Here is a 12,815-nt window from a genome sequence, read left to right as displayed (position 1 = left end):
GTCGGAGACCCACCAGGGGGCCCACGAGGTAGGGGGCGCGCTAGGGCGCGCCCCCACCCTCGTGAGCAGGGTGTGGGCCCCATGGACTTCATCTTTGGCGAGGATTTTTCTTTATTTATTTTAAGATATTCCGTGGAGTTTCAGGACTTTTGGAGTTGCGCAGAATAGGTCTGTAATATTTGCTCCTTTTCCAGCCCAGAATTCCAGCTACCGACATTCTCCCTCCTTATGTAAACCTTGTAAAATAAGAGAGAATAGCCATAAGTATTGTGACATAACGTGAAATAACAGTCCATAATGCAATAAATACCGATATAAAAGCATGATGCAAAATGGACGTATCACGCACCTACCCCCTGGGCGCGCCCTCCTGCCTCGTGGCCACCTCGTGGCGTTCCAGACTTCAACTCCAAGTTTCCTGGATCGCTTTCGGTCCAAGAAAGATCATCGCGAAGGTTTCATTCCGTTTGGACTCCGTTTGGTATTCCTTTTCCGCGAAACTCTAAAATAGGCAAAAAAACAGAAACTGGCACTGGGCCTCCGGTTAATAGGTTAGTCCTAAAAATAATATAAAAGAGCATATTAAAGCCCATCAAACATCGAAAACAGATAATATAATAGCATGGAACAATAAAAAATTATAGATACATTGGAGACGTATCATTGGGTCAATTGTGTGTAACGGTTGGATTTTGTGTGGAAGCTATATATACCTCTCCACCCCCTTATCTATTCAAGAGAGAGCCATCAGAACGTGCCTACACTTCCACTACTCATTTTCTGAGAGAGAACCACCTATCATGTGTTGAGACCAAGACATTCCAATCCAACCACAAGAATCTTGATCTCCAGCCTTCCTCAAGTTGGTTTCCACTCAAATCATCTTTCCACCATAGCCAAATCTGTGAGAGATAGTTGAGTGTTGGGGAGACTATCATTTGAAGTACAAGAGCAAGGAGTTCATCATCAACACACCATCTATTACCTTTTGGAGAGTGGTGTCTCCTAGATTGGTTAGGTGTCACTTGGGAGCCTCCGACAAGATTGTGGAGTTGAACCAAGGAGTTTGTAAGGGCAAGGAGATCGCCTACTTCTTGAAGATCTACCCCAATGAGGTAAGTCCTTCGTGGGTGATGGTCATGGTGGGATAGACAAGGTTGCTTCTTCGTGGACCCTCCGTGGACTCGCGCAGCCGTTATCCTTCATGGGTTGAAGTCTCCATCAACGTGGACGTATGATAGAACCACCTATCGAAACCACGCCAAAAATCTCCGTGTCTACATTGCGTTTGCCTTCTCCAAACCCTTCCCTTTACCTTCATATGCAATGTTTTACTTTCCGCTGCTACACTCTTAGAACTGCATGTGTAAGTTGATTGCTTGACTTGTGCTAAGTTGTTAAAATCTGCCAAGACTTAAAATTGAGAAAAGGCTAGATTTTTATTTGGTCAAGTAGTCTAATCACCCCTCTCTAGACCTACTTTTGATCCTACAAGGATCTATGCAGCTAAGGGCAGGCAGGGGATGGTTGGGAAGGGCGAATGAGGGAGGGGCGCATGCGAGCTCAAGTGTTAGGTCCGGCAGTTTAGGTGTGCAGATCAAAGAGACGGAGGGTGAAGTGTGGGTGGTACTAGCATGGGAGCCCTTATGAAAAAGAGAAGGTGGGAGGGGAATAACATGCTGACTTAAGGAAGACGCTTATGTTTGCTTGGCCCTGAATATTTTTCAACACGAGTGTGTGAAATCTTAGATATTTCTATGGACATTCGAGTGACACATAGAATATTTCAGAAAACCCTGGCGGGACGGGAAGTATTTTTGTGGAATTCTTTTGCGAGACATGGAATATTAATGCACTCCATCGACACATGAGATATTTTGGGAGACACCAGAGAGACCATAAATTTTTTGTCTGGAAATTATTTCAGGAGGGGAAATATTTCTGCGGGATATGTCGATGGCATGGGAAATATTTTGGGAGACCCCGGTGGGATAGGAATTTTATTGGTCGGAAATTCAGATGAGAATATTTCTGTGGGAGATTCATGTGTCACACGAAATATGTTGGGAGATACCGGCGGGATAGGAAATATTTTGGTGGAAAATTCTGGCAGGAGGGGAATATTTCTGCTGGATATTCCACCATTATGCGAAATATTTCGCGAGATGTTGGTGGGATTAGAAATATTTTAACGAATCTGAGGGATGTTAGGGTTACTAGTTTTTCATTTCATCTAAACTCTGGAACTGGGAGGGCCTGAGCGAGAGAATGAGCTGGATCCGAAGGAGATGAGGGCGACGACTACTACATGTGATAGAGGGGGAGTGGGCTTGCCTGGTTGTTAAGGTTATGACTGTCACACTCCTCTCATGTTTCCAATTTGTTTTAAACCCTAGAACTTGGAGACAATTTTGAAACGAGGCTTTCTAGGGCATGAACATGAAATTTAGGTGGGAGGGAAAACATTTGGGGGCGGGGCATTGGTGGGACCCAAAATATTTTGATGGGATAGTAATTTGTTCTTTATTTGGTTTCTAGTGAGGGAAAGTTTCGGGCTAAGGTTCACCACCGGCTCCATCAAGCCGCGAGTGATTGTGTATTCATGGATAGGGAGGTAGATCTGCCACGTAAGTTGCAGACACATCACCCTCGTTGATGGGAGAGGAAAGAGCTGCGCGGGCACTGCCCGCAGATGAGGAGGAGGACATGGAAGATATAGGCAAATGAGGAAGGGCGGAGGAAAGAGGGCATGACAATTTAGGTGTCTGGGTAAAAGGGTTGGGAGTGGAGGATGGTGCGTGCATCGAGCTAGGGCGTGAGGGAAGAGCGGGTAATGCCGATGAGGCATGGCGACGATAGGCGGCTTTGAGAGGTAACGAGAAGGGAATGAGATGGATTAGGTTGAAAAGGAGAATAACGCGAGGTAGATGGACTTTTTTCGCCTGGATAAATTTTTATTTTGAACTACTTTTGGCATTGTGATTTGAAGAACCATACTCGCAAATAAATAAGTCTAAAATGTAGGGCAAAACCAAATTCTGGAACTATTTTATGGGAAGTATCCTATGTCATTCCATGCTTCCTAACCAGTAGTCATTGTTCCCTACCTCCGAGCCACCCCCGACATCTACCCTACCCTCCTATCTCATGGGCATGCATGGTGATAAAAACATTGAGCTGAAAATTTTAATTGTGCAAGGCATAACAATGTTATGGTTGACTTTAGAGAGGTAGAGGGAGCTCCAGGATTTTCCCCTCGATTTTAGGTTGAATTTTTATTAGGATTCCTAGGTGTTTTCCATTGTGCCAGTATCTAAAGCCCACACTAAATTTGAGATACTTGAACATGACTTGGGGGGTAATATTGTTTTTAAGTTTGTCCAGGCTTGGAGAAAAATCCACAGAGATTGACAACATTCTCTATATATAATATGAAAATATATTTCATAATGAATCTAATTAAACCAATTTCATTTTATAGATATTGATATAACTTTATATAGATTTGATTAAACTTAATGAAGTTGGACGTAGGACAATTTGGTTGACGAGTACGAGTGAAAAAACACTCGTCGTACATGAATTTTCATGTAGTGAATAGATTAAAATCTGGCATTTAATTAACTCTTTTCTCCCTCTATTTCTCTTCACATTTTGGCGTGCATAAAAAGCTGGCTAGAACTACAATGCTTAGTGCATCGACTAAAGCGGTGGTGCCAAGATGGTTTAGTTGTGTGCATGTAGTAGTACTTGATAAAGCATTCATGACAACTTCATATACCTTTGGAACATCGCACAGAGGTTACACAAGTGCAAAACTCCTGCCCTCCTTTTCAAGGTTGACATCAAGAACGCTTTTGAATCGGTCAAGTAGGGTACATCCTTGATCTTCTTCAACGTTTGGGGTTCCTGCCAAATTTCAGGCTTTGATCGCCGCACTTCTATCGACATCATCGTCATGGATCCTTCTAAATGGGCTGCCCTACCCTCCGATCAAGCACATCCGCATGCTTCGGCCGGGGGACCCCCCCCTATACCCCTACTATTTGTCATTCTCCATAAAATTCATGACTTGGCAATGAGGAAAGGTCTTCTTCATAAGATTCGAGGCCGGGATGGCATGTTGAGAATCACTCTCCATGCGGATGACGCGGTGGTATTTTCTGCTCCCATCAAGATGGACATTGACAACCTAGCTTCTATCTCGAGAGGTTTTGGTGATGTTACGGGCCTCTGCACCAACTTCCAGAAAAGCTCGATGGTGCTAATTCTCTGCAATCACCTTAATCTTGGGCACATACTTGAGAGTGTGCTAGCAACTCGAGCAACGTTTCCGGTGAAATACATAAGAAGGTGGCAACTTAAGAAGGTGGCCTTCCAATACCTTGAGAACAAGGCGGCCAGTAAATTGGTCAATTGGAAGGGTCAAAACGTCATTACTATTGGTCACAACCCTCATCGCCAAGTGGTCTACTCCATCACGCCTCTCATCGTGCCACCAAGCTCACTTCATAACCTAAACAAGATTGAAAGAGCTTTCCTTTGGTCTGGTGTGGAGAAAGACAATGGGAGTTAAATGCAAGGTCAATTGGGGAACGGTTTGTAGACCGAAGGAGTATGGTGGCCTAGGAGTGCTTAATACCAACAAGTTTGCAGGTGCTTTATGGCTAAGATGGCTTTGGTATTAGTGAAAGGAACCTCGCATAGTTTGGGTAGGATTTGGCAACCCTTGCATGGAGGATGGTCTCAAGTTCTTTTGCGCCTCGACTACTATCACCGTGGGGACGGCGCCAAAACGCTGTTTTGGGCTTCCCCTTGGCTTCTTGGGCGCAAGCTCAAGGTTATTGTGTAGCTAATTTTTGAGGCCTCGAGGAGAAAGAATTGGAAGGTGCGGGAGGCTCTCAAGGGGAACCCGTGGATCTTCAAAATCAAGTATAACACTGCCGTCTCCGGTGAACACATTAATGAATTTTTCACTCTGTGGATGCTTGTGATTGACTTCCATCTTGATGAGCACCACGAGGATGGTATTTTTTGGAAGCACTCTAATGATGGGATCTACACGGCGGCCACCACGTATAAGGCTCAATTCCTTGGCTTAACCCTTTTCCGCATGGACCGCATGGTTTGAAAATTTTGGGCACCCCCGAAGGTCAAATTCTTTGCATGGTTGGCTCTACAAAATAGTATTTGAACCGCCGATCGTTTGGAGAGGCGAGGTTAGGAAAATTGTGGCCTTTGCCCGCAAAAGGGAACAAGAAACGGGTGCACACCTCTTCCTTAAGTGTCGCCACACGCTTAGGATTTGGGGGTCAATCATCGCCAAGCTTGGCCTTGCGCACATGGACACCGCCGACTGGCACCTTGACGGATCCGTTCATGAATGGTGGGCAAGAGAACCGGCAACCATGTTCCCAACTGGCGCGTTATGACCTCCCTCGCTATGCTTGTCTCTTGGACCATTTGAAATGTGAGAAATGCTCGGGCGTTCCACCACAAGTGTGCGCCATTGCCTATCCTTCTTAACATCATCTTAGAGGAGGCAAAACTTTGGGTTACGGCGGGCGCTAAAAGACTAGGGCATATCATTTTGCGTGAGTAATTATCATGCTGTGTATGTGGGTGCTTTGTAAAACTCTAAACTCTATTCCCTCCTTATTTACTGGATGAGCCAAATCTTATGCCTTGGTTTTGAAAAAAATGGTAATGGCACTAAGTGCATGGGAGTGCCTCAAGGACTAATCAGGTGCAGGTACACACGTGGATTGGTTCAGCGAGTCTAAGTATTGGCGTGGGATTGCCACAAGGACCAATATGAGCGTACGTATTGCCTGACAGCCGTGGCGCTCATTACTTGCCTGAAAACACGTATTCCTGACAGCCGTTGGTTCGTCGTTTGAAGGGACGCGTCCGCGTTTTAATAATGAGACTTACGCGTTTATCCGTCCAAGAGACGCGTCCGTGCAGAGGGTATAAAATGGCTGCCGTGTGCCGTCCCTGCCTATTCTCAGCGCATCTCCCCTACTGCTTACTTCCAGTGGTTCTCGCCGCACTACAGCCCGCCGCAACGAAGAAGAAGCAGTGCAGTATGGCCTTGGCCTGCTCCTGCCCGGAGTCCGGGTGCGCCTTCGTGGGCTCCCCGGCGATGCTCCTCAATCATCTCGCCAACAGCCACCAGCGCCCCGCCGTCACGGTCCGCTACGGCCTGTCCTCTAACCTCGGCTTCTCCCTTTCGCACCCCTGGCATGCGCTCGTCGGGGAGGACGACCGCAGCGTTTTCCTCGTGTCCCTGGGCCCCCTGGGCGCCGCTACGGCCGTGTCGCTAGTGTACGTCAGGCCCGACGGTGAGGCCGAGGTGGCGCCCCGGTTCTGGTGCAAGCTGTCCGTGGGGCCCCCGGGTATCGACATGGTCCTCATGGCCTCGCCGGTGAGCAGCAGCATGCTGGCCGCCGGCGCACCCGCGCCGTGGCAGGGGATGTTCTTGGCGGTGCCCCAGGAGATGCTCTCCGGTGACACGCTCACGCTCAGCATCTGGATCGATCTGAACCCACCTTCCGCTGGCGCTCCCAATGAAGTCGACTACACCACAGGCGAGGACATCGAGGAGGATGCTGTCAAGCAGGGGCGAGCCAGCAAATTTAGCCATTGAGTTCATTTATTGACTTGTGAAGATTGCTACAAATTAATCTAGTGTAAAGTCTAATTTCACACAATCTCACAACAAAAGATCATAGCACTCAAAAGCAAGATACAAATGAAAAATATGACATCACTTATCATATATTGTGTTACATAAAAAATTGAAGAGTGCACGACAGACATACCGGTTAGATATTATAGCTAGTCCAGGACCAAAAAACTTCATAGATTCAAGTATAGCTTTCTCATCTTGCTGAAACGTTGAAGAAATTGACAAGTTAGTTTGACCCATCTAAAATAACTACCATTATACTTGCTAATGCATCACTCTTAACTTGTCCCTTATTGTTATCCCTGAAAAGAAAGCAGCACGAACATAAGGTCTTATGCATATTGTTGCTATACTCAAGTGAACCATCATTCTGGATCAAATCTTGGTGAAGCATCTTCAATGACCCTAAGTGGATAATCAAAGTTAGGTGGTTGCCCATAAGATCCAATGATTAAATATCTTCACCTAATCACATCTTGCTTCTTAGAAATTTTTATGTACTACCAAAGTTTCTTTCGACCAGGCGGATTACTTGCAGCATTGAAATTTGATGCATTTTTCCTGGGCATAATAGTTGGCCTTGAAATGTCTGCATCATATCTGGATCTGGCGATTTATTTTTTTAGTTAAGAAATATCATTCAATAGTACTGGGGATAATCCCAATGTCCATATAATCAAAGTACAGGGGATAAGGAACTAGAAAACTCGCGCAAAAATCGATACTTGGATCGTAGTAGACTAGATAGGACCTGCAGATGAGAGAGGAGATGCGCAGATTGTGATTCATTACCTTGAATCTGTATTAGTGGTTCGGTTGTCCCTCAGCAGCTGGCCTGTGGCGACCAATCGACGGTGAAACACCCAACAGGAGAGATGAGATTGTTTGAGTTTTCTTGTAGGAAGCGATTCAACGAACCGAGAGGCGGCGGCCAAGTACTCGTAAAGAGAAGACGCACAAACAGACCTAGGCACTTCACATGATGTGGGCTTTTGGGCTTTTGACTGGCTACTACGTGGGATCTTTTTTCTTTTTTTCTCTGTACGTGGGATGCTGATTTGATGGGTTCAGCCACGGTTTTTTGTTGGGTTCATGCCAGAAAAATACATGCATGCACGTGGAGCGACGGAAAAATCGTTGGGTTCAGCTGAACCCATCGACTCAACGCTGGCTCCGCCACTGCTGTCAAGTATGTATCTCATCTGGTGCATGTTATGGATGGTAACTATTTATGATCTGGTGCAGCACTGAATAAGTTTGATTTACTAGTAATCGCAGCTAAGTCTGCCGTCCCCAATAGTAGCAAATTGTTAAAATGCTACTCCCTCTAAACTAAAACCACGACACTTATTTTGGATCAGAGAGAGTAGTAATTAAATAATTAATTAGAAGAAAATTATTTAATTGTCAAAATGTATTATTTATTGAATTATTCAATTGTTAGGAATATTGATAGAAAATATTCAAGTGCGCTGAGGATGCCCTCCGACCTCTACAGTTTTGATGACCCCGACTATATCGAGTTCACGGAAGGGCCGAAGGAGCCCTTGAAGGCCAACTCGGAGAAGGACGACGAGGACAAGGACGACAACAAGGAGGATGAGAAGGAAGCGGAGGAGGACGACGGCGACGAGGAGGATGGTGAGAAGGAGGAGGACGACAACCAGCCGACTATTTGTGCCAAGCGTCCTCACCGAGACGATGGCCCGCAGGGAGGAGCATCGAAGAAGAAGAAGGACTAGATGTCGGCTATTGTAGCCATGCAACTTTAGTGTGAGGGTCCAACTTGTGGAACCCTACTTTGGACATCGCTATTATGGTTGAGTATGACATGGTTGTTAATTACTTATATATCAGTGCATGCATGCAATCATTTCTATGTTTACTTTTCGTTAAATTTTACGAGTAGCCGTTGTTGGATCCTCCTGAGAATTGAGTAACTACTGAGTGCAAAAGATATAACATAAACATCAACACTCAGAACTAACATATTCAATCAATTAAGATTTAACGGGTGCGATAAACAGATTGCATATCCACCATACTCAGACCAAACAAACAGATCGAGTCGCCTTCACTTCAGACACTTCGTGGCATGCTTCCATTTGAATCTGCCTGCCAGTGAGACGAGCTTATTCAAACAATGATTCTTTTATCATTCATCAGTCCTATGGGCCCCTAACACACATGCAATGAACGTGTGAAAGAAGTGTCTAGTAGCCTGAACCCACCTGAAGAGATGAATTGAGCGGACCTTCTCGAGGGTGCATTGAAGTATTTATCTCTACTCCTAATGGACGACTTGGTGAAATAGTCTGCGCGGTTTATTTTCATTGGTTTTTTTCCGTCATCCTCCCACCTTCGGTTTTTCTTTCGTCTCTCCGCCTTGATCGTAAAAAAAAAACAGCCTCGAGACTCCCCTCGATCTGTTTCCTCATTTTATCGTCAAGACTCTCCCAGCCGCTGAGCCCTTCGCCCCCTCTGAGATCCGCCGCCGTTGCCGTCCCTTAGATTCTGGCCGACGCCATCCGACTCACGCGCCGGCCGCCACCAGCACGGCTCACCCTTGTCTCCCCAATCGATGCACAACACCTCCTCACCGTTCCCTCCCTGCACGCGCCCCTGTGGCTAACCCTAGCCGCCAACTCGTGTTGCGGGCACTGAGGATGGGAGCGGGGCAGCCGCGTCGCTGAGGGGTTGGACCGGCTGGGGTGTCACCATTTGGGTGGAGAAGTAGGGGCAGCGGTGGCGCCGTGTTGGGGCGGAGGAGAAGGATGGCGACGACGGGCGAAGACATCGTTGGCGGCGGCGGCGAATCTGGTAGAGCCCCTTTCTCTTCCCAAGCCTGCCCCTCTCACCCTCTTCCTCAAGCGGCAAGACCCCGGGGGGATGGAGGACTGCAGACGCGAGCGTTGGTGCGCTGGCGTGGCGGTCCAGCGGTGGCTGGAGGACGCCCATCCCAGCCCGAAGCAGCAGAAGGCAACTGAAAAGCGGAGCAGATCAAGCACCCGGGGTCGCCTGAGGCGGCTCGGTGCACCTCCAAGTGCGTCAGTAGTTGCGTCCTCTGTGGAGCCGGCGCTCCCGGCATCATCAGGCCCTTCAACGTCAGAAGGTAATTAGACCAAGGGATGAATCATTGATGGATGGATTATGTCCAGCCATTCATTATCCCCATGCTTGTTCTAGCCGATCAACTATTGTATTTGACTGACGCTTATAATTGCACACATCCAGACCCCTGATGATGTTCAAGGAAGTTTTCCGCAGCTGGCAATAGTGCTACGTACGTGATGTAGGGCAGTTCGGACCATGGAATTCTTCTACTCGATTCAAAACGGCATAATGTGTTTGTCTGTACAAGTGCTCTGACACCTACATCCTAATCATGGACGAAGAAGACAAAGACAATGATCCATGGTATCATCAACATATATGCTGCAGCTAACAAAGGTCAACTTATCCAACTATTCTCCATCCCTACCGCATTCCACAATTACCAGGTGATGGCGACCTATGTAGGTAAACGCCTCCTCTCATCTCTCTCCCTAGGATGCCCTGCCCTCTCCTTTCTCTGTCTGCCATTCATGGCAGCGGGGGATCCGGGGAACGGGGGCCGATGGCGGAAGGGAATGGGGGCCAGTGGCAGCGGGGAATGAGATCTGGAAGTATTTATTAACAGATGGTGGTGTTCTCAGATATTTGTTATTCAAGTTTCTTCGTGTGTTGTGCACCTAAACCCATGTGCTATTCCTGTTAATTGCATTATATCTTCCTTTCCTCTGTATTTAACACATTATCTGCCCCTAACTGAAGGCACCCATAATTCGTGGAAGAGAACCCACAGCAACTGCAGAAGAAAAGAAGTTGGGATCCGAGAGATCTGGAGAGCTTAGTGCAAAAGTAAATCAGGCAAGCCCTTTTCCTCTGAAGAAGGTTGTCTGCACTCTGCACTACATAATTTTTTACAACTGTATTGTCCACATTTATGTTATAATAATCTCCTCTAGAATTGTTTGGATGCATTTTCTTCCAATTTTATGGGCTCTAGCTTAATTACCTTCTGAATTCTTCTGATGGCTTCTCAATGATATTCAGTTTATATTGAGACGAACGAATGCCCTGCTGTCCAATCACTTGCCACCAAAGGTATGTCCTGTCCGGTGTATATTTGGCCAGATATGTTCATCACACATTCAGAAAACACAAAAAGAATTGTGTACCTGCTATCCATTTTGTCTTTTATAGTGATTCTTCCTTCTTTTTACATTATATAATTGTGCCTCATCTACATTACTTAACCCTGCTTATGTATAGATTGTTGAAGTAGTGTGATGCAAGCTGACTCCCTTACAGATGACACTGTACAACCACTTCACACACTCCAAAAATGTAAGGAAATTCTGTACCGTTCTGAGTTTCAAGCAATATTTAGTAGGCACATGTAAGGTAGTCGGAGTTATATTTACAGGAGTCTGTGGTTGACCCTGTCAGGTTAAGCGCTTGATATCTGAAGAAGCAAAGAGTACTAAAGTTTTGGCATATATTACTGCTCTTAAGAAATTATGCAACCATCCGAAGGTAATTAATTCCAGTTTAATGTTTCGCCCCACGATATATCTCTTTCAGTGAAAGTAGTTTCGACAGTAGGATTAGAGTTTATTACAATCTTTTTTTAATTAGTTAATGTCCGCACCTTGCTAAACCCCAACACATTGTGCTGTCTCGTCTGGCTCCGCCGCTGCACTTGGTCGATGTCCTCACCTGGCATCATGATGAGGTGGTGGCCGGTGGGTGGCGTGAGGAGCGGCAACAGACTCGTTTATCTTTATTACCAGTGTCTACATATTCTGTTAGGAAAAAACATCATCTAAGATGCAACTTTTGATGAAAGGAGCTGTATTTTTTTTCTTTTATATTTTTGCTGGAAAGAAGGAGCTCTAACTTAAAGAGCATGTCAACATAGCTACTTCCAAATACTTTGAATGCATGCTTCAGCGAAGTCATCTCATAGATGAAGCAGCCTGAAAATTGCAGATTTTTAGCCAAGAGAACAAGCGAGCAAGACATGCAACTGAATGTTAGATAGGAATGCTTGCCTAGCAAACATATGTCAGACTTGGAGCCATACAGAATATCAGCAATAAGTTCAGGGCACATGTAACTGGGAGTTCCTACAACCTTCAGAAGAGACACGAATTATCAAATCATAAACAAATTAGAAAGAGAAACACCTACCTAGGGGTTGAGCAAGAATAACTTACTGACACAGCCCGACTGTTTCATTTGATTTTCGTGAGACATTACATATGTACATAATTGTAACCCGGCCTAAGCTTCCTAGAAATACATGTCTCTCTAGGAAGTTTGGATATGTTCTAACTCTTCTCAGTTAGGATTAACTGGATATGTTCTAACTCTTCACAACGGGAGTATATATTCATCTTGGAAATTTGTCAGTGATGTAACGTCTTGTGTACAAGCTGATTCATCTTTTTGGTCAGGTTTTTAGTTGATGAAGGACGAAGTCCACACCAAGAAGACCATTCTGATGGATTCAAGAGAATAAAAAGTGAAGAATCAAGTTACAATAAATATGTCGATTATGAATATGCCTAAAGATACACAAGTGGTTTTCAGATATCTTTGCTTGATTTGGATCTGCTCAGAGAAAAAGGATGGCCACATTTGTATGGTAGTTACTTCCATGTCACAAAGGTGCTCTTCAGTAGGTACTGCATAATCGCATTGAAGTTCATCACAACATTCACATTTTTAGTGTTGTTATCATATCATATATCATATATCTCTTCAATGTTTGATCACAATTTAGATAATTGATCTGATGTTGCTCATCTTTCAGTTGACGTATTTTAAAATTTATGTTTAGTACTAGAATTCTGTTTCCAATTCAGTTTCACACCATCGTGTCACTAAAAATTTCAATATGGTATGTTTGTTCGTTTAGACTAGACAACTTTATGAAAACTAAAAGGTGTAGTAGCACCCGGGGGTCGGGACACCCGCTTATCCTATCCGTCTGCCGCTACTGAGATTCGTGCACTGTTCTGCGGCTGCATGCTTATTCAAGCCATTTGACTATTCTAATCACTAGTCTTGTGAGGCA

The 12,815-nt window shown here is 45.4% G+C and overlaps 1 protein-coding gene across 1 annotated transcript; it reads left to right on the top strand.

Annotated features, from left to right (window-relative positions):
- Positions 1–5,977: 5,977 nt before the first annotated feature.
- Positions 5,978–6,649, top strand: LOC125546464. Its single transcript, XM_048710720.1, has one exon. The coding sequence runs from the start codon at positions 5,978–5,980 to the stop codon at positions 6,647–6,649; it is 672 nt and encodes a 223-aa protein (XP_048566677.1).
- The last annotated feature ends 6,166 nt before the right edge of the window (positions 6,650–12,815 follow it).

Source organism: Triticum urartu, chromosome 3 (genome assembly GCF_003073215.2).
Source record: "Triticum urartu cultivar G1812 chromosome 3, Tu2.1, whole genome shotgun sequence".
In the NCBI taxonomy this organism is placed as follows: Eukaryota; Viridiplantae; Streptophyta; class Magnoliopsida; order Poales; family Poaceae; genus Triticum; species Triticum urartu.
Note: the sequence above shows the minus strand (reverse complement) of the source record. Positions and strands in the feature narration are given on the sequence as shown.

Coding starts and splice junctions, on each gene's coding strand:
- LOC125546464 (XM_048710720.1), top strand. CDS start 5,978: ATGGCTGCCGTGTGCCGTCCCTGCCTATTCTCAGCGCATCTCCCCTAC.